The sequence below is a fragment of the Haliotis rubra genome, unplaced genomic scaffold (assembly GCF_003918875.1).
Source record: "Haliotis rubra isolate DU_JTF1 unplaced genomic scaffold, ASM391887v1 Scf743, whole genome shotgun sequence".
Classification (NCBI taxonomy): Eukaryota; Metazoa; Mollusca; class Gastropoda; order Lepetellida; family Haliotidae; genus Haliotis; species Haliotis rubra.
In genome coordinates this window covers 302,556-324,427 of record NW_025767461.1, presented here as the reverse complement: position 1 = coordinate 324,427, position 21,872 = coordinate 302,556, and the positions used below count along the sequence as shown (strand labels likewise).

At 42.0% G+C, this 21,872-nt stretch overlaps 2 protein-coding genes across 2 annotated transcripts; both read right to left on the bottom strand.

Moving 5' to 3' along the window:
* Positions 1-1,651: 1,651 nt before the first annotated feature.
* On the bottom strand, positions 1,652-8,106 carry LOC124259939 (vacuolar protein sorting-associated protein 13D-like). Its single transcript, XM_046694162.1, has 6 exons — positions 6,764-8,106; positions 5,053-5,197; positions 4,327-4,504; positions 3,702-3,976; positions 2,053-2,264; positions 1,652-1,832 (listed from the first exon to the last, which is right to left on the bottom strand). The coding sequence occupies exons 1-6, from the start codon at positions 8,041-8,043 to the stop codon at positions 1,652-1,654; spliced, it is 2,271 nt and encodes a 756-aa protein (XP_046550118.1). The 5' UTR covers positions 8,044-8,106.
* Positions 8,067-18,012, bottom strand: LOC124259938 (vacuolar protein sorting-associated protein 13D-like). The gene is made up of 4 exons (XM_046694161.1): positions 17,799-18,012; positions 10,316-10,440; positions 8,791-8,941; positions 8,067-8,491 (listed from the first exon to the last, which is right to left on the bottom strand). Exons 1-4 carry the CDS (start codon positions 18,010-18,012, stop codon positions 8,067-8,069), a joined length of 915 nt encoding a protein of 304 aa, XP_046550117.1.
* Positions 18,013-21,872: the final 3,860 nt, after the last annotated feature.

Here is a 21,872-nt window from a genome sequence, read left to right as displayed (position 1 = left end):
AATTCCCACAACAATTCCCAGTAACATACCCAGCCGTGGAATGGAACTAACATACACCCAGCCAGTGAAGCGAGGTGGGATGGAAGTAACACACACCCAGCCAGTGAAGCGTGGTGGGATGAAGTAACACACACCCAGCCAGTGAAGCTAGGGTGGAAGAGTATGGGGGACTCTAACAAACAATTCAGTAGTAACATACACCCAGCCAGCCAAGCAAGGTGGGATGGTAATTAGGAGTGAAGTTTAATGCCAACGTCAAGAAAAGCCAATTTGAAGCGCTGGAAAATATCTCCACCAATATACCATAACCCATAAAAAGGAAGAATGACATAACCCAATACCAGGAAGTGCAGAATGATGTAATCTCAGAGCTCAAACGGGCTAAAGAGTTACAACTCCTACCCACTGTGTGGAGAACAGTGTGGCAAAAACCGTACACGACGCGGGAGTGTTTGTTCCGCTTAATCGGGTAACGGATGAACACGCCGATGGCTCTAAATAGCCTCTGGAGAAGATCTTCACACTGCTGTGCGTCACCATATGACTTTGGTGTGGTCACTGCCCTTACCGTAATGAGTTTACAACCCATCTGGAGTAATTAAAACCCATGGGGAATATAGCCCAGAGACAAGACACACCTTGAAATGGCTTCTGTTTGTTCACCGAATGCCAGCCGCTCCACTGCCATAACAGTAGAACAATTGAACATGTGTTACATTTTAGCTTGTGAGGGAGGCATCTGTTTGACTCATGATCGATGATGCCGGGTCTCCCAGGAACCCCTGGGTAGATTCCCGGCGTTTGTCCACTTCAAGTGAGGAACCAACCACTCTGAATGTGGAAAATGGTCTTGCAACTCTCTGAGTGAGACCACAGCTGTGCTAATGCCCGCTGTAAAGCCGCATCCTCGGACGCGCACGCCAGATAATGACTACTGTCACCATGTTGCCTAGCAACTGGAGCCATGTCCGTGTCGAAGCCACGGTGAAATCTAGAGATTGCAAAGCAACCCTTCTGAACCCTTGAAAAGCGGTTTGGAGATGGGGATACCACGCTACGCGGTGTCCCGACCCTCTCCCCAGAAAACCAATCTGTGTAGACACCAGTTCTGATTTCTTGAGATTGATAACCCAATCCATTCCGCTTTGGTGAGAACACTCATCACGAAAGGATTGCATGGCAAGCGCTGGAGTAGCCAGTCGCCTAGATACAGTGACAACACTTGCCCCAGCCCCGCGACCTCGTGTTATGATAGCATGAGTTAGGTGAACGCCCTTGGTGATGCGGAAGGGGAGCACACAAACCTGATAACACTTCCCGTCGAAGGAAAAAACCTGAGGTATTTCCTGAACTCGGGGAGCATCGGGTTATAAAGGTACACGTTCTTGAGGTCGATTGAGCCTCTACAGATGAGATCACTGATCTTAGTGTCTCCATCTTGAAAGACGAAACCTCTATCATGTCGTTCAGCCCTAAGATTAGTATAGGTTTGAACTCCATTCTTCTTGGTACCCAGGAAATAGGTGGAGTAAAACCCCGCATTTTCCTGCCCAATAGGAACACCTGAATGGTTGCCTCGTCCAGCAATGACTGGAATTCGGCACAGAGTTTAACAGAACCCAGGGATTTGCTGTGACTTTCTCCCACTCCCCTAGGACAGGGACAGGGACGCTGGGCAGAAGGCAGTGGATCCCAACGGTAAGCAGTGTGTGGACTGTTTGCGCTTGGTCCCCTGCGGGACAGCTCGAGAATTGGAGGATTGCTCCAACAAGGGCGTCGAATCCTTGAGGGTGCCTACTGCCTCTGCGACCTCCCGTACAGCTGTCAATGCCCTGGAAACAACAGGGTAGAACCCATCCGGTAGTGCAGTGACATAAGTGCCTGTTGCGTAACCAGCGAAAACTAAGCAAGAGGCAGTCAGAGTTGGCACTCATTATCTGGCTAACACATGAACCTGATAGCATCATGCCACTGCGGTGTGAGACGAACCTGTGCCGACTCCACTGAACCAGAGGCCTGGCACGCCACGAGGTTCCCCAGACAACACATCACCGCGAGCCGGCTCGGATCAGAGTGCCCGAGGAGGAACCAGAGGCCAGGCTCTCATCCCCCAGACCTCGAAAGCCTAGGCTCCTGTCGGTTAGGGCGCGATCCAACCCCACAGATGTATCCAATCCAACCCTGATGACAGGCAGGTTGCTGAGCTCCTGGTGGAGCCCAGACATCGCACTGGCTATCAAGGATTTCACAGACGACATCTGTTGCTACAACAAAGCAACAAAGTATATAAGGTTAATACAGGTGCATTGACATTGACAGATGGAGGTGCAGGGGAGGCTGAGATTGGAGTAGACTCAACCACTCTAGCCCGCTAACTCCCTGCCTCTTTGAAGGCACAGGTGGAAAAAGAAAAACTCTTATATTAGGAAGATTTCTTAGACGGGCTTCAATCTACACCTGCAGCAAGTTGGTCTCCAATATGTATGCCCGCTTATTTGAGCCTTTGGTGTAAAAGCGAGATGGATAGCGCACCCCTGATCGTCATGCACTTCCTCCGCAAGACAACTCAAACACACCAGGTGGCAATAACGCAGTGTTGGAGCAGCAACAAACAGAACCATGCCATTTTACTAGCAGGTAGCTGTTGACGGGGTATGCATATATACACAAGCAAACAGCAAGAAATACAGCGCACGGGCAATATTAAATGCTAATAGCCAAAGCAATTTAATCAACTAACACGCTAACATGTAAAGCAGAATAAGTGCTACGCTATATAGCCTGCGTACTGTATAGAGAATGAGCAAAACAAAGGTGATAAGAAACGACCACGATTACGATCTCACTCAATGATGACCTACCGTAATTTCGCTGAAAACGAGAATATTATGGCAAGTCTACTATATAATATGAAAAAAATTATATAGAAACTCCCAACCATAGAGTAAGCCTAGCGCTAACAATAAGAAAGGAAGGGAGAGGAAAGCATGTGGTCCGCCATCTTACCTGGCAGGAAAACAGACGACCCACCAGCAAAGTTACAACAGTTCATGAATGAAAATACCAAGATATGAATTCCATCTAACGCCCGTGCGTAAATAAAGGAACCATACATACAGTATTTGATTCTTATCACTCATCTTCCTAGGGACAGGGAAAGATTCCTGAGAATGAACACACACACGTCCTTCCTGAGAAACGACAGCATGAAAAGTGAGGTACGAGGTAGACAGCGAGAGTTACCTGCTCTTGGCTGTAGGGAGCTCGGGGGGGGGGGGCCCTGTAGGGGTGGTCTCACAAGACAAAAACGAATTTTTTGCTTTGTAAATGTATATTATTAAAATATTGTTACAACTGTCATAGGTTTTTAAAATGGACATTTTCATGCTTATATGTACCCCAAGGAGGACGTCTTCTGAAAAAGAATCTGCACATGTCAATGTAACTCTTGGTCTCCCACCCACAAAGGATTAGCAGATTTACAAATATTGCTACACTACAGTTTATCATGCTACTGTTCCTGTTTTTACACATGCTAGTTGTAGATTGGACCCCCGAGATCAATAGAAATAGCACAGGTCATGGTGGTATCTAAATCTTCCATGGCCTGGCTGTCAACAAAACAGCTGACTAGCGACATTGTTTTAGGAAAAGTCATCTAAACACAAGCAGACTACAATGATAACTATGTGAAAGACTACGACAGGTATCAAAGAAGCTACATACTTGAAGAAATCAAACTCCAGCGCCTGTCTGCCCAGGGTGATGAACCTCTGCTGGTAGAGCTCCCCATGGGGTGAGTGGTCAGAGAGAGACAGGCTACCCAGCTGACCCCGACAAGACATGTTGAAGTCCCGCTTGCTGATGTGGGAGTGGAGGTTGGTCATGGACACTTGCGCCAGCTCATACTCCGGTTTGTTGAGGATCAGGGTGAAGCTCTCCACGGCGAAGTTGATCTCCTGATTAACCACCTCCTCTGGAAAGGGAAGATATGAGGGTGAGGAAAGATTTGAGGCAGGATTTATGCCATTTTGCACTTTTTCACAGTAATTGTGATGATAATGTACTTGCTAATAACTAAACGTGTATGTGTGCGCATGTGTGAGTGTATATGTATGCTTGTGTGTGCATGCATGCGTGCATGTGTGGGTGCATGCAACAAATTCATTTTTGGAAGGGATATTTAGTTCAGTCATGTCATAATACCTCTCCTCAACATCATATTTATAAAATATCAAGTTAGAAGACATCAAATTTTTTTAAATTACATTTTTAATGTCTCAAATCTCTTAGACCTTTAGAGTCTCGGATTCTGCTAGAGATTACCTGTCTCAGGTGTGTTGAGGGTGCTGTCCCCTTCTGATGTGGGGTCAAGGAAGGAAGTGTCGGACTCGGTGTCATGGACCTTGGCCCCCATCCCCAGGAAGTCGAGGAGGACCACCCATGTCTGCAGGTTGAAAGTCATCTCCAGGCAGCTGAAGTTGACATCAATGAAGCGGTTTGTCTGGTCCAGGAAATAATTGTCAAGTCATTAAAAGAGTTATGAAATAGGGAAGGTCTGATCTGAAATATTCCATGCTTCACAGATGAGTAGGGTATTATGCTGCTACATTCATGATTAATTTCTTGACACAGTACCTGTGGAAATCAAGCGTGGGTCTTTGACAAATGAACACTACAACTGGTTTCCCCTTCCCCTGTATTTAGCATGAGGCAACAGCAAAGAACATCAATATACAAACATCAGCCAAGGGGAAGAGGTATGACAGGAACCCACATTATTTGCATAATTATTTTTTTGTGAAATGAGCCAAACAACTGCTGTAATTTTGACCATGTGAGTAACTATTTCAGTTATATCACGGTGAGTCAGCTTGATGTGGGACAAAAGCCCAATGTTATGCAGGTAATGGAATAGGATTCGAAACTACAACTAATAACTATCAGATACACCCAAGGGACACAACTCTGCAAAGTGAATTCATCTTTGGCAGTTGAATGAAAATACTTGAAAATTTGAGAACTGAAATCCTGCATATCATGCACGTATACCTTGTCATATTTTGTTGTATAGTCTGGGGACTTCTTGTCAACGAGCACCACATCAATGTGGACAAGATCCTCTATTGGCAGTTCCTCGGGGTTGAGGATGTCATTGAGGGTGGGGGACGGAGGCGGGGTCTGGGGGAACATCTCCCTGAAACAGTGGGTTATCATATCTGTATGTTCAACAAATATAGTCCCTCTGTGTCCCGCTTCATAATCATATTTATTTCTTAAGAATTTTTAAACTCTACACATATATTTGTCTGCTAACTGTCATTACCACCATGTTTCACTTGGCTCTAAAAAGACTGTTCTGTTCTGATTTTCAAACTGGAATCCATATAAACTCAATTTCAGTCACAAAACCACAAAGTACTGTAGATGAGAAGTAATCAGATAATACAAGATATTGGTATGTAGATATTAAGACTGTATGATGATCCGCAGTTATCAGAGAAGAGGAAGTGGGCTGTAAAACCTCCAACAAACACCTGCTTCCCATGTGACAAGGTATGCTGGCATACAACATTGTGACAGTTATGCTGCCAAACTCATATTGAGGTAAACAGAAGCTTGACTTACTCATGGCTCTCATACAGAACACACTGGCCGCCTGGCAACCCAGTCCCACTTAGCTACAGTCAACCCGATACACAGATTTCAAACTCCTTGTATGTGCGCTTCATCCACTTTGCTCATGTATGTGAAATAGCAGGGTAATGGAGTTGGCATTGAAAATGCACATTTTTGAAGAGTCTACACTTACACAAAAAGTAGAGCGATTTGCCGCTATAAATATACTCGAACAAGAAAAAATAACCAAACTGTCGAGAACCTTTTTTTTCACCAGATTCTCAGTTTTGAAAATTCTGCTTGACCAGTGTGACACTATTGTTTTGTGACAACAAAATACACACCCAGTCTAAGTAAACTTAGACTCAGTATTATTCGTGACACTGCTATACTGAGTCTAACAAAACCTTGTGGAAGGTTGCGTCCGGTAACCTTTGAGCGACCTATGACTGTCCAATCAAACGCGAGACGGACGAACGGATTTAACCAATCAGACAACAGCTACTATTTAGGGTTCGGCGGGACTTAAAAAATGGATTTTCTCTTCCCTGTTCGCCAACACTGATCTCCCAACAAATGAAAATTGCATAAAACACAGATATTTGCCTAGACTAACAACTAGTCTCTGAAATGAACATATTATACTGAAAAAAGTTCATAGTAAAAAAAAATTATATAATGAAAAGGAGCCCTGAGACTTTCTTCATTTTCAGAAGCTGAAGCTGAGGAAATCTAGACTTGCCACATTTTGTAGACTTGTGTGGGCTTTCTTGGATATATTTGCTTCAGGGTCTGTACGAGAAACTAATATTTGCCCTGCAGTATATATGCTTTGGGGTTTCTGTTGACATGGCTATCATTAGCTAATATTTCAGCAAGCTGACATGCTTGAATACTGACAAAACGCTATTTTCAGCAACTGTTTACTCACTGTTGTGGCGTTCAAAAGGTATGTGCGAATGTCAACTTTCGCGATTTGGTAAGCTGTGTTCTGATTGGTCAATTGAAAAGGTTATCTGACGCGACCTTCCACAAGGTTTTGTTAGACTCAGTATAGCAGTGTAACGAATAATACTGAGCCTAAGTTTACTTAGACTGAATACACACCTATAATGAAATAATGGTAAAATTGCAGTTAACCGACCTGTCCTTCCCCCTCGTTCTCTGTTTCTGGATGAAGTCAACATAGAATGCTGTGGCTTGTTTCTGTGATGTGGGTTTTGGGATCTTCTCGTGGAAACTGGATGGCAGAGATGCTGGCATGAGGGGCACTGGGGCAATGATAGTACTATCAGGACAAGATGTCGACAGGAATGTTTTTGGTTTGGCATCCTCCACATCAGGTTCTTTATGGGAGCTGCGAGAAACCATGATTTGTCTATGAGCTGATTTCTCGGATTCTAACAAATCATCCATTGACAGGGATCTCAGTCGGAGCTGCATTTCTGTCACAACTTTATTATCTTTGGCATAATTCATAGAAAAGTCAGTCAGCTTGAGATCAACTAATCCTTGCTCCCCCTCCCCGAAATTCCCCTTAAGTTCAACTTCAAACAGAGGGACTTCAAAATGGAAATGTTTTGCAAGAAATCCCTCCTGTAAAGATGACTCTTGCATAGCCAAGTTTGCATGAGATTCAGATTGTCCTTCACAAGCAGCAGCACCAGCAGCAGGTCTTCCAGAGTATGTGGAATCATCAGATGCATCAGGAGCATAGTCGTCCTCGCTGTACGTCAGGTTGTCCAGAGTCTGCAGTATCTGCTCGTACACCTCCTTTGACAACACCAACTTCACCGCCGGAGAGATTTTGGCACTTACATTTAACACATTGCTTATCTGAGCTGGCTGCACAGATTTTTTAGGAGTCCTAGGTGGGAAGTCATTGTTTGTAACCTCAGGGTTGATTATTGGCACTTCAGTTGTTTCTTTGGCAATCACTAAATCAACTGCTGTGTCATACAAAATGGGCACACCAAGTTCGTACGATAGACTGTAGTAGGACTTTCCCATTAGCGTTGCCGATATGCTCTGCCCTACTTGAGTATTGTACTTCTCCAGATCAAGAGAATACAGATTCATGTTCCTCAAAGATATATGTACCTCTTCACTGTGGTCCATAGAGTCATGTAGCGTTGATGCTGTGCTGGACTCGGTGAGACTAGAGTTGGACACGGTTATCTCACCGAGGTGAGCTAGAAGGACCTGGTAACTTGTAGGGGTTCGTGGAAGGGCTATGATTGGAGTTTCCATTCGAGCTGTAAACTTCATACAAGAATCTCTCTGACTGGACAGATCAGTAACAGATCCAAACGTGTTGTCTAACAATACAGTGTCTGTTAAATCCCCCAGAGACACATCTCTGTTGAAAGTGCTGGTGCTGAGGTCATGTCCTTCGCGGTCAACTCGACCTCCGACCAGACCCATAGCTACTTCTGTTGCAGCCTTGCCTATAGAGGAGGCAAGTCAGACATGTAGTCCTTGAATTCTGACATACAGTCCATCAGCTCATTGAGGAACTGTGGCTTAATGTGTATAATATACAGATGCCATGGTAAAGTCAGCGTAAATTTCATCCGATTCTGGGAAAGAATGCCCAAATGTTCCATCCCGGCTCCTTCAAGCAATGTTTTCTTCACGTTGAAAGAAAGGGCCTTCTTTGAGCTACCCTTAGCATGAACAGCATCAGTGAACACAGTTTCATCTCGAGCAGTTTGGTACATAGCAGACGGAATGGTTCGGGGAGAAATGAGTCCTTCTGATTGGTCTAGCTGGCTTTCCCCAACACTGAATACCTGCTGGTAGAGACTGCCTTCTGGTGTGACATCGGTCAAGTGGAGACCACCCAGACTGCCTTCTATCTGCCAACTGTCATCTGGAACATGGCGGATGAGAAACCACTTAAGGCAAACAAAACATATGTGCATTGAAGTTACCCTTCCATATCTTAATACCCAGACTCAAAACTTCTTTTCCTAACTTGTGGCAACCTTAAATAAAGGCTTTACTTGAAAAAGTGGTCAGACAGACAACATCCTAAATCAGTGGGTCTTTTCAAAGTTAATTTGTAGGTGGATTGGTCAAAGGCAAATGAAGAATTTGAATGAAGTAAACTTGAAATGCATTCAAATTTACTTCTGTACTTAGAACTACAGACGCGAAACTGGCCATTACCTAGACTGGCCTCTATCTTGGCCGTGGACATGGTTGCTGTGGCAACCTTCTTCCCAACCTTTCGCGCGTCCTTCTCACTGAAGCGAGGCAGCAGGATGTTCAGCCTCTTAAAGTCAGCTGTCACCATCAACTTGTCCTTCTTGGGCTGGAACTAAGTTTCAAAACCATTTACAATCAGGATTCATTGTGAATGATTGTTTTAATCTCAGCATCCAGAGACACATTCCATAGTGTCACAGGCATTGGGCATTCATCAAATGTTAGACCACCTATGACTTCAGTTGTATGATCTGATTACAAGTACCAAAATGTTTCCTCGGACTACAAGTAGCAGAACACATGACCTGACTACAAGTAGCGGAACACATGACCTGGCTACAACCTGACTACAAGCAGCAGAGCACATGACCTGACTACAAGTAGCAGAACACATGGCCTGGCTACAACCTGACTACAAGTAGCAGAACACATGACCTGACTACAAGTAGCAGAACACATGACCTGACTACAAGAAGCAGAACACATGACCTGACTACAAGTACCAAAATGTTTCCTCTGATGACTAGAAAGTAGCAGAACACATGACCTGACTAGAAGTAGCGGAACACATGACCTGACTACAAGTAGCAGAACACATGACCTGACTACAAGTAGCGGAACACATGACCTGACTAAAAGTAGCAGAACACATGACCTGACTACAAGCACCAAAATGTTTCCTCTGATGACTAGAAAGTAGCAGAACACATGACCTGACTACAAGTAGCAGAACACATGACCTGACTACAAGCACCAAAATGTTTCCTCTGATGACTAGAAAGTAGCAGAACACATGACCTGATTACAAGTAGCAGAACACATGACCTGACTACAAGTAGCAGAACACATGACCTGACTGCAAGCACCAAAATGTTTCCTCTGATGACTAGAAAGTAGCAGAACACATGACCTGACTGCAAGTAGCAGAACACATGACCTGACTACAAGTAGCAGAACACATGACCTGACTACAAGTAGCAGAACACATGACCTGACTACAAGCACCAAAATGTTTCCTCTGATGACTAGAAAGTAGCAGAACACATGACCTGACTACAAGTAGCAGAACACATGACCTGACTACAAGCACCAAAATGTTTCCTCTGATGACTAGAAAGTAGCAGAACACATGACCTGACTACAAGTAGCAGGAACACATGACCTGACTACAAGTAGCGAACACATGACCTGTCTACAAGTAGCAGAACACATGACCTGACTGCAAGTAGCAGAACACATGACCTGACTACAAGCACCAAAATGTTTCCTCTGACTACAAGTACAAAAATGTTTGCGGTGTGGTGTAGTGGTGTGGGGTGGCAGAGGGGTGGTGATGTATTTGCTCTGCTTCCCCAGTAACTGCATATGTGCAGGGATTCAGGACCTTTTCCAAATCCATTAAGAACACATGCATGGGCTATTCGGTGCTTGGATATCATAACGATACTTAGTGATTTGACACAGCAATGATGAAGACTACACGTACAATGATGGAGTCTTGGCGTTTCGACTGCCGTCTGTCCTGTGGCGGTCTGGAGGACTGTTTATCGCTGGAGGATGGGAATGCTCTCTTCAAGAAACTGAGAATCTCTACAATGGTTTCCTGGTTTGCTGGAATACATTAAAAACGATCTATTGTGTAATCAGTAAAAGTAAAATACTGTAACAAAGGTATAAGCCTAAACTAGATGTTTTGCAAGCAATTCCCCCACCCTAAAAATGTAATTTTTGGAGTAAAATTGATATTTTATACTTATCCTGACTCATGCTCTTTTTGCTTGTCTTCTTCTTCTTGCGAACATAGTGGAACACTTGTATCTCCCTAATTGAAGCTCCCTTCAATTTAAAATCACTAATTAGTATTCACCACGAGTTACCTCCTTTCCACAAGCTCGGGAACGAGGGCGCCACCTCTACCCATGTGCCTCACTCTCTCCTCATATACTGAGCCCAACATTTGAATTTACAGGAAATCCAAAGTGTGTTATTTGGGGAGGATGGGAGGCTGACCTCATGAGTCAGGATAAGTATAAAATATCAATTTTACTCCAAAATTACATATTTTCCTTATCCTGACTCATGCTCTTTTTTGCTTGTAGCATCCCTCTACTGAACGGAGGTGGGAATATCTAATACTTTGGATTTTTAATAATTAGTGATTTGAACTGTGATGATTGTAATAACCCTATGGGAACTTCATAAAGGCACTGAACTGATGAATTCCTGCTGCTAACTTATCAGCTGCCATATAAAGGTTATTACCATGTACTTATTATGATAAAGTATATATAACATTAATACAATGCTTAAGACTAATAGACTTAAGCTTGTTAATATGCTAGTATAAACTCCTTAGAGTTTGTTAGCTAAAATACTTTAAGATATAACATAGTACTAAGCTTAAGATATGATTAAACTTAAGCTAATTATATAATAGCAAACTCTTTTAGAGTTTGTTAGTTAATATACTTATATGATATAGATATAATGCTGAGCTTAAGATATGAATAAGCTTTAGCTACATATATAATAGCAAAAACTCTGTAGAGTTTGTTAGCTAATATATTTTTATAATATGAGTATAGTACTGTGCTTAAGCTATAATTAACTTAAGCTACATATATAATAGCCAAACTCTGTAGAGTTTGTTAGCTAATATATTTTTATAATATGAGTATAGTATTGTGCTTAAGCTATAATTAACTTAAGCTACATATATAATAGCCAAACTCTGTAGAGTTTGTTAGCTAATATATATTTATAATATTAGTATAGTACTGAGCTTAAGATATAATTAACTTAAGCTACATATATATAGCAAAACTCTGTAGGGTTTTGTTAGCTAATATATTTTACAATATGAGTATAGTAGTGTGCTTAAGATATAATTAACTTAAGCTACATATATAATAGCAAAACTCCGTGGGAGTTTGTTAGCTAATATATTTTACAATATGAGTATAGTAGTGTGCTTAAGATATAATGAACTTAAGCTACATATATAATAGCAAAACTCAAGTGGAGAGTTTGTTAGCTAATATATTTTACAATATGAGTATAGTATTGTGCTTAAGATATTATTAACTTAAGCTACATATATAATAGCCAAAAACTCTGTAGAGTTTATTAGCTAATATGTTTATAGTGTAACCATAGTACTAAGCTTAAGATAAGATTAGACTTAAGCTAAAAAGTATATAGCAAAATAAACTCCTTAGAGTTTATTAACTAATATACTTTTATGTTAAAACATAGTACTGAGCTTAAGTTATGATGAAACTTAAGCTATATATATATATAATAACAAAACTCCGTCGAAGTTTTGTTAGCTAATACCTTTTATAATGTAAACATACTGCTTAAGATATGATGAAACTTAAGCTAATTGTATAATAGCGAAAACAACCCTTTAGAGTTTGTTAGCTATGATATAAACCTAGTATTGAGCTTATGAAGGAAAACTTAAGCTACATATATAAAAGCAAGAACTCCGTAGAGTTTGTTAGCTAATACATGTTATAATGTAACCATAAAGCTTAAAATATATGATGAAACTTAAGCGAAATATATAATAGCAAAAACCCCTTTAGCGTTTGATAGCTAATATACCTATATGATATAAACATAGTACTGCTTTAAGATATGAATAAGCTTAAGTTACATATATAATAGCTAAAACTCTGTAGAGTTTGTTAGCTAATACATGTTATAATATAACCATATTGCTTAGAAATATGATGATACTTATAGCAAAAACTCTTTAGAGTTTGTTAGCTAATCTACTTATATGATATAAACATAGTACTAAGCTTAAGATATGAATAAGCTTTGCTACCTATATAATAGCAAAACTCCTTAGAGTTTGTTAGCCAATATATTTTTAATAATATGAGTATAGTACCATGCTTAAGGTATAATTAGCTTGCCACCTATATAATAGTAAAACTCCGAGAGTTTGTTAGCTTAATTAACTTAAGCTATGTATAAAATAGCCAAAAACTCTGTAGAGTTTGTTAGCTAATGCATTTATCATGTAACCATAGTATTACTCTTAAGATATGAATAACTTAAGGTAAATATATATAATAACAAACTCTGTAGAGTTGTTAACTTATATATTGTATGATGTAATAATCATAGTACTGTGATGATAAAAGGAACTTAAGTAAATTATACATAGCATGAAGCTATTTAGTATTGTTATAAGATAAGTAAAAATCTGTTAGATTGACTTATCTTCTCCGAGAACTGTCAGCTGTTGTAGCGAGGACCATGGATCGAATTGGTGTATACCTGAGACGCCTCGGTGGTGATATCTCTCAGATAATGGTTTGCAACCACCATATCGATTTCAGAAATAACCCTCCATTATTTCAATCACATTTGTGTAGAACAATTGTAGAAGTTAGCTATAATATCATGAGTATTAAGCTCATGGAGGGTCGGAATAGGTCCATCCGCATATGCATCGTAGTATGACAGCTCTGATCCAAATGGAGATATAGTACATGAGACTTCACTCGGCGTAAGTTGATGATAGAGGAAATAATCTGTTGCATTTTTCCTCCTGTTTGGTTTGGTGGAGATAAATTTACAGTGCTCTTGCTGGCCAACTTGATAGAATCATCGTATCATGGGGTCCAAGTATGTCATCCAGGCGTGTTCATAAACCTCACTTGTGAGGTGTTGGAGCACTATATTCATATCCCAGGTTGGGTGAAATTTCCGCTTTATTCTCCAAACAGAAGTTTAGTAGGTTTACTAACCATCTAGTTGTGTTAGTCGCTTGATGAAATTCAGCTGTAGTCTGAAACGCTGTGGATTTAGATCCACTTGTATCTTCGCTCTAGGTAATTCGCTAAGTCCTTGACGATGTAGGTGCACAACCAGGTGTGTCTGTCCTCGTTGAACTTTATGTAAAATCGCCTGACTGCCGATCCCTCGTCTTAACTTGACAGGGGAGGTCTCTAACTTGAAGAAAGGCAGTCTAATCATGAATGTTCAGGTTAACTGGACTGTAATGAGGCTTGCTTTCTCACTGATATATAGTTGTCACTTGTGACGTAAGTCTTGAACTGTGAATTGAGATCGACCTCTGTGTAGGTACGTTGTCCCTCGCGTCCAATCAGAACAAGGCATTTTGATTCTGTATAATACCCGCTGTGATGTCACCGGGTGTAGCGGAAAAACCCCACCTTGAATAAATTCTTGTCGCCGTTGATATTAGCATAAACGTCGGTCTTCACCGTAACTTCCCGGTTATCCGGGAGTGACCAATGGTTTCGAGGGTTAATGGTAATCGGCCGAAAACCTCCCATTGCCAAATATCTCGCTCTGTAATTTTATGCTGGGTAGGTTATTTTCCTGGTTGTCGTGAAAGTAATTTCAGTTTTGAATATAATTCCGACTTCCTTATATATAAGGGTATAAACAACTTGCAAGTTGTGAGCTTGTAGACTGTATACATGAATGTATCGTCATAATTGTAGAATTAACGTTGAACTTGTTGTACATATTTCTTCTCAGAAACTTTGACGATTAAGAGTTATACTCTGCAACAAGGCTGCTGTTCAATTTCGATATTGAATTGTCTGCAGATATGTAGTAATGGTCACGCATGTAGATAATCGTGATCGTCGTCCGATTGTATATTAGCAATTTATACGGAATAGTTGATTTCTGTGAAGATCTATGAAATGTCGTTGACTAATAATACAGCGGCGTTCTGTGTTGTAAATAGCCTGAGCAATTATCTTCGCGTAGGCTTATAGACGGCATCTGGCATACAGTTGATAATCAACTTATGCGATGTCTTGAACGGACTGACGAGTAGCTATATATGACGAAAGTGGCTAGTATATGGAAACCTTGGAGGAGACTTCCTCGGTGAACGCTGGAGACTTCGGCAAGTTCTCAAGTATCCCTTCTAGATCTTCTGGGTGAAGTAGACTTGGAGCCACTTAGCCTTCGCGACCATCGCGAAGATTATTGAAATCAAAGCCCGATTAGTATATATATATATATATAAATATATATATGAGCTTGCTTCGTGAACAGCCTCTGTGTTTAACAGGATGTGGGATCGGCATGCGCTTGCCTAAAAGAAAGCGCATGGATCATCTTATCATATTCAGAAGTCGTATTAATGAAGTCTGGTGATAAGTGTCTAATTGATCGCTCTAGATCTATTTAGGCCAGCGAACATCGTCCTCGTCATGGATTCAACAGAACCAATATACGATTGTAGTTCTTATACTTGATATCGATGATCAACTTGTCTATGGGTTGATCTTCTCGAGACTTGTGAGGGAACGTTGATAGTTTCGGCATAAGCTCTTGTATAGTCCCTCGATGTCCTTCTAGATGATGATGATCTGGATTCAGGGTGTCCTTAGCATGCCTTCGCTGAAGCTTCCTCTCTGCGTCCGGTCCGGGAACGGCGATATGACCTTCGGCTGGCTTCCGTGATGTCTGATGGTCCGAGTCCACATCTAGGGATGAAACCGCATAAGGTGATGATCTATCCTGCCTTCGCGAAGTCCTTCGCTTGAAGGCTGCGTACATCTAGGTTCTTTCCCGCCTTCGCGAAGGCTGTACATCTAGGTCCTTTCCGCCTTGCTGGTCAAAGGCCTTCGCGAAAGGCTGTACATCTAGGTCCTTCGCGTCAAGGTGGTCCGGACTTCCTTCTTGAAGGTGACATCGCCCTGGCTGCTACGCGTGGACGGGGTGCCTCTGGGGGTGCTGTTCACGTTGGAGCCTTCGCTGGTTCGGACCCTGCTACCGCAGATATAGTGGTCCTCCATGATGTTCATAATTTGTCGCATCATGTCTTCTGGGATGGTCTGCGGCGAGGTCGCCGGTGCTTTATCTGCGGTGTTAATGGAGGGGTCCACCGAAAAATCGTCCGACATCAGTGTAGAGGCATCAGGCTGCATGGTGATCTCTGCTGATGTCGCTGTAGCTGTCACCGGTCGCTTCTTGTATGCGACGTCGGGGATGATGATCAGCTGATCATCGTAGGTCCAGGTCATCGGCTGGAACAATCTCGGGTTGAGAAAGTCCTAGTAGACTTCGTTGATTTTCCTCAGAGGTCGACGCTGCCCTGGGTGCGATGCGCCGTCTGCGTGAGTGTTGGTAATGATGGGACCCTCAGGACGATCATCGCATATCTGGCGTTGGTACGTCAGGCTGCATGCTGATCTGAGCCGACATCGGTCAATCTTTGATGTACATCTGGTATGATGACCGGCTGATCATCAAACAGGCCCAAACTGGCGATGGAACGGTCCCGCTGTTGAGATGTGGTAGAAAAACCCTCTAGTCTTCTGCTGCGACGATGGGATGTCTGGGGGAAGCAGGATGCTTCTGGAGATGGCGGATCACGCCCCACACCTCTCCACCACTCTAGCGAACACCACACGGGAGGGTAGTCGGCCAACAGCAGTAGACTGGCGAGGGGTTCCCGTGTATCAGTCATACTAGAGTCTGCATACAGCGACCTATCTGCTGCAGCGTAAGCAAACGCAGTAAATATTAATAAAAAGGTAGAATTGGATAAATTAGTACCAAGAACTGCAATGTGAATATAATAAACATGGCGCCGCATATCATATTAAAGGCGGATCAGCAGCAGCATAAAAACGTAATCTGCAATAGTACAGAATTTTCATCAACGTAATCCACTGAAACAAACACGGCCCCGTGGAATAAACTGTAGAAAACGACTAAATATCAATATATAATCGCTTGAAGGATACTAGCTAAACCTCTATAGATGTCTATACGAGGTAACTAACTAAATATATTTCAAAGGATATAGTGTGTCGGGAGACACAGGCGCTCTCACGTCCAGCTCACTGGGCGAAGAAGGAGAGAGTGAGGCACATGGGTAGAGGTGGCGCCCTCGTTCCCGCGCTTGTGGAAAGGAGGTAACTCGTGGTGAATACTAATTAGTGATTTTAAATTGAAGGGAGCTTCAATTAGGGAGATACAAGTGTTCCACTATGTTCGCAAGAAGAAGAAGACAAGCAAAAAGAGCATGAGTCAGGATAAGGAAAAATAAACATAACCTCAAGATTTTGAACATTTATAAACAACATTAAAAAGTCAAATATCAATAACATCAAAGATGACCTTGACCTTGACTCACCTCAACCAAAACATTTTCAGAGCAGATCCCCTTCCCAGAGATGGTATATATAACCATCTATAAGGTTTTCTTATTGATTAAAAGAACACTAACCACAAACTGTTCCTCTATCTAGTGACCTTGACTTTTTCATGATAAGTGCCTCAAAAATATTCCCCAAGGCCATGAAGAAAGCGTCATTGGAAGATTTCTATCATTGACTTTTTATTGCAAAAGAAAAATTGTACAAACCAGTAATTTGTTTTCTGGGCTAACTAGTAATGGAAGTGAAGTAAATTTCTGATATCACATCATTGTTTAGCTAAAGCCAATGCCAACAAAAAACAAAGGCACAAAAACCTCTGCCAGTCATTTTCAGTCTAAAAAGGAAGAGTAACAGAAAAACATTTTAAACAGTACTTAAGTTCTATCACTGCATGTCACCTTCAGGTGAGAGGCATCCTGAATCAGCACAGTAGACCTTTATCACATTGGTCAAACTGAGGATTAGGGTGTGTACTCATCAAGAACCAACTTAGAACTGGTCTTCAGTGACCCATGCTTGTTGTAAGAGGTGACTAATGGGATTGGGTGGTCAGGCTCGCTGACTTGGCTGACAAGTCATATCATATCCCAGTTGTGTAGATTGATGCTCATGCTGTTGATCACTGGACTGTCTGGTCCAGACTCAATTATTTACTGACTGCTACCATATAGCTGGAATATTGCTGAGTGTGGCGTTAAACAACAAACTAACAAAAGCAGGGTGTGGTGGTGAGTTACATGGGGTTCTAATGTGACTCACAGCACAGCAGATCCTGGCTTAGCAAGTGGGACTAACCTATGAAATCCAGACTATTGAACTGCAGGTTGAGTATCTGCATGCCCCCATCAACTGTCTTGTCCCCCTCCAGTCCGGGGTCCACGATCTGCTCATACTCCATGATGATGAGGGCCTCAGAGTTCTGTCCCAGACGAGGGAACGAGGGACCAAGGCTGCCATTAACATCCTCTCCGGCCTTCTGTGACTGGGGGGAGGTCGGTCCTTGAACCATGCCATAAGTGAATGCACAACTGTATGGGTGTGTCTATATGTGGGTGGGTGTTCAAGTGTCTGGGTGTGTGCAGGAAGGTGTGTGGTTGTGTCAGTGCCCGAGAAGTTGTGGTTTGTTTGACAAAACAAAAGCAAGAGTAAAATCAGACGATGAAGGATCCATTTTTCTATAATATAGTTTATGTTTACATTACTATATTAATTGATGCTATCCAATGCAAGGCTCAGCATCAATGTTACCTATTGGTATCCTAACATACATGCATTGCCATACTGCCATTTTCAGTTGTGATACCTTGACAGTTTGACAGATTACTCTTTAGAAACCTACTCTTTACACCACATTACAGTGCATACAATCGGAATAACTAGATGTATAGTTTCAGGCTACACAAGACTGTAGGAATGTACATACCTGTGAACAGTAATCTGCATAGAGGGCTTTGTTGGGTGGGAACACCAGGAATTTATTGTTAAAGTTTTCAAATTTTCAAAACTGATCCTATTTTATGTTATACACTTCTCCCACGGATGGATGGCAGGCCGCAGATTAACCTAATCTGTTGGAAAACAACAACCCTGAGTGCCATAGTTTGCAAGGAGGCTGGCTTAGACATCTCAGTCCTTGAATGTTGGTTGATGCTCACACAAAGTCCCTGGATGTTGGCAGTCCTGAGTTACATGATTTCAAGGTGTGACACTTTGCTCCTATGGCATCACATGGTCTTTGTTTACTCCTCATCAACTCAGTCACTGATTGTCAGGGAACGCAGGAGAGAAACACTTTAAATCAGCAGTATAACAACAATCCTTGTGATCCAGGCAACATTCTCATTTGTCCGGTCTTACAACAAACATTGGGTACATATTCTACCCTGAAATCCTGACAGAAGTATCGGTATTACTTACACCAGATGTTTGTGTGAAGCAATGAGAAGCTCGAAGTCAGGTCCGTAGCTCTGCAGGGCATCCACCACAAGGAGACTGTGGACGGTGAGCTTGAGGGAGGTGTTGTGGGACTTCTTGGACACATCTGCCTGGACATCGGTCACTTGGAACTCAGCTAGAGCTTGACCTACAAAGGGCGATGCCAGACTAGACTGGGTCCAGGTAAGGCTTTATTCATACACTGCCTCAAGTCCCAGACAAAACTTCGAAGCATGTGATGGACATATCTACTCAACAACTTAATCTTATGACTAATCTGCTTGCATGTTTACAAAAAGTTTATATTTATTCAGCTTAGACTTCATCAAGGCCAATGACACAAGTTTACAAATGAGGCCTGTCAAATTTCATTTTGGCTTTTTTTAGTTGGGTTACAATCGAAGCATATTCCTGCAATATCAATGCTGGTGACACTGGACTTTGTACCCATGTGGGGAATTGAAACCTGGGTTCTTGTTGCTATGAGCCAAAGAACCTGCAGGTTACCCTCCCCTTTCTGGGCTAGTTAGCTGATGACAGCCCACTAACATGATGCTGAGGGCCTGTTTGAAGCTAAAGTCTTTGTGATATGTACCCTGACTCTGTATCTCCACGGACAGGCTGTGGATGAGGAACTGCAGCACCACCAGCTTGTTGTCTATCTCCTCCTTGCCTTTCTTCATCACAGGCTCACTGCTGAAACATGGAAACATCACTGTTTGGTTTGACCCCATCTCAAGCACCTGCTATTGCCCTCCATCAGAACATACAGACTTCCTGTTACAACCATCAAATGGCTTTGTTTGGGTTTGAAACTATGTCCATGGAGGTGATGTACTTACACAGATGTCTGTGACCGCTGTCCAAGGTCGGAATCAACACTGGACATGTTGTCCATGACTGTCTGCAGTGAGGAACTGGAGCTACCACTGGACACTATGTCCACGGAGGTGTTGACTGCATGGATCTGGAAATACAAGGTGGTACGTCATCACAGGCAAGCACAATCATATGGAATGTATACATTATCCATGCTATTACATTTTCCTTCTATCTTGTTAACTATGATGGACCCATTTACTACCCATGCTTTACTTAGGAAGTAAAGCCAATCATCTTGTTGACGCTTATCACTAACGAGTTTCTTCAGCTCATGAGTTTGAAATCAATAGGACTTTCTTTGAAGAATATAAAACTGTCAGCACTTGATACATTTGATCAATCTGAGAGACTGTCATAAATGAACTTTAAGCAGGAAGTCAAGTAAGATCAACACTGAAGCCCTCCAACTGTCAGGTGTCTCCAGGTAGCAGCAACAAGGCAAGTAGTAGAAATACAGGACATATCGCCATTTGTTTCATTTGCAACAGAAGTGTGTAATTTTATAGGGTCGTTATTTTTAGCATAGTTTTATTTAAACCACACTCTGAAGGTACCTATTGCAGTTATCAGGTGATAGAATGGAGATAATCAAGCATGAGCTCTGAATGAGGAATTTAACGTAAATTTCGCTCTTCAACAAATCTTTCTTCTTACCAATGATGAATTAATCCATCCAACCAATCACAGCTATAATGATTCACTCAGGTCAAAGACAGACCACTATCACACTATGGCTTTAAACAACTAACAAAAGAACAAACCAAATGTTCTAAGTCCTTCATATGAAGAAGGTACAAACTAGGACCTGACCTACGGTAGCCAGCAGGTCCAACATGTACTACTTAACAACACACACAATTACTGAGACACCTGTGATACTTACACTCACACAGGTGTAAACACAGTTTAAAGGGACTGATTCAGTTAACTGACCTTTCTTTCATTGAGATGGAAGGTGAGTGATGGAAGAGTGCCCGACAGTTTCATCTTAGGCCACTGTGGGTCTGCAGTCACGATCAGCCGCCTGGGACCAACACACAGAATTTCAGAAAATGTTCTACAGCAACTTGATAAACATCAAAGAACATCAGGTAGTTTCTTCTGTAAGAGGCTTTCAGAAGTTGGTAAGATGAAGAGGAACAAGTTATATGGAATGGCTTTCAGAAGTTGGTATGGTGAAGAGGAACAAGTCATATGGAATGGCTTTCAGAAGTTGGTATGGTGAAGAGGAACAAGTTATATGGAATGGCTTTCAGAAGTTGGTATGGTGAAGAGGAACAAGTCATATGGAATGGCTTTCAGAAGTTGGTATGGAGAGGAACAAGTTATATGGAATGGCTTTCAGAAGTTGGTATGGTGAAGAGGAACAAGTCATATGGAATGGCTTTCAGAAGTTGGTATCGAGAGGAACAAGTTATATGGAATGGCTTTCAGAAGTTGGTATGGTGAAGAGGAACAAGTCATATGGAATGGCTTTCAGAAGTTGGTATCGAGAGGAACAAGTTATATGGAATGGCTTTCAGAAGTTGGTATGGTGAAGAGGAACAAACAAGGAATTTCCAGATATGGAATGGCTTTCAGAAGTTGGTATGGAAGAGGAACAAGTTGGTAACGATGGAATGGCTTTCAGAAGTTGGTATCGAGAACAAGTTATATGGAATGGCTTTCAGAAGATTGGAGAAGAGGAACAAGTTATATGGAATGGCTTTCATGGTGAAGAGGAACAAGTCATATGGAATGGCTTTTCAGAAGTTGGCATCGAGAAGAAACAAGTGGCTGGTTATATGGGCTTATGGAGAGGAACAAGTTATATGGAATGGCTTTCAGAAGTTGGTATGGAAGAGGAACAAGTTATATGGAATGGCTTTCAGAAGTTGGTATTATATGGAATGAGAGTTGGTATGAACAAGTTATATGGAATGGCTTTCAGAAGTTGGTATGATGAAGAGGAACAAGTTATATGGAATGGCTTTCAGAAGTTGGTATGGAAGAGGAACAAGTTATATGGAATGGCTTTCAGAAGTTGGTATGGTGAAGAGGAACAAGTCATAT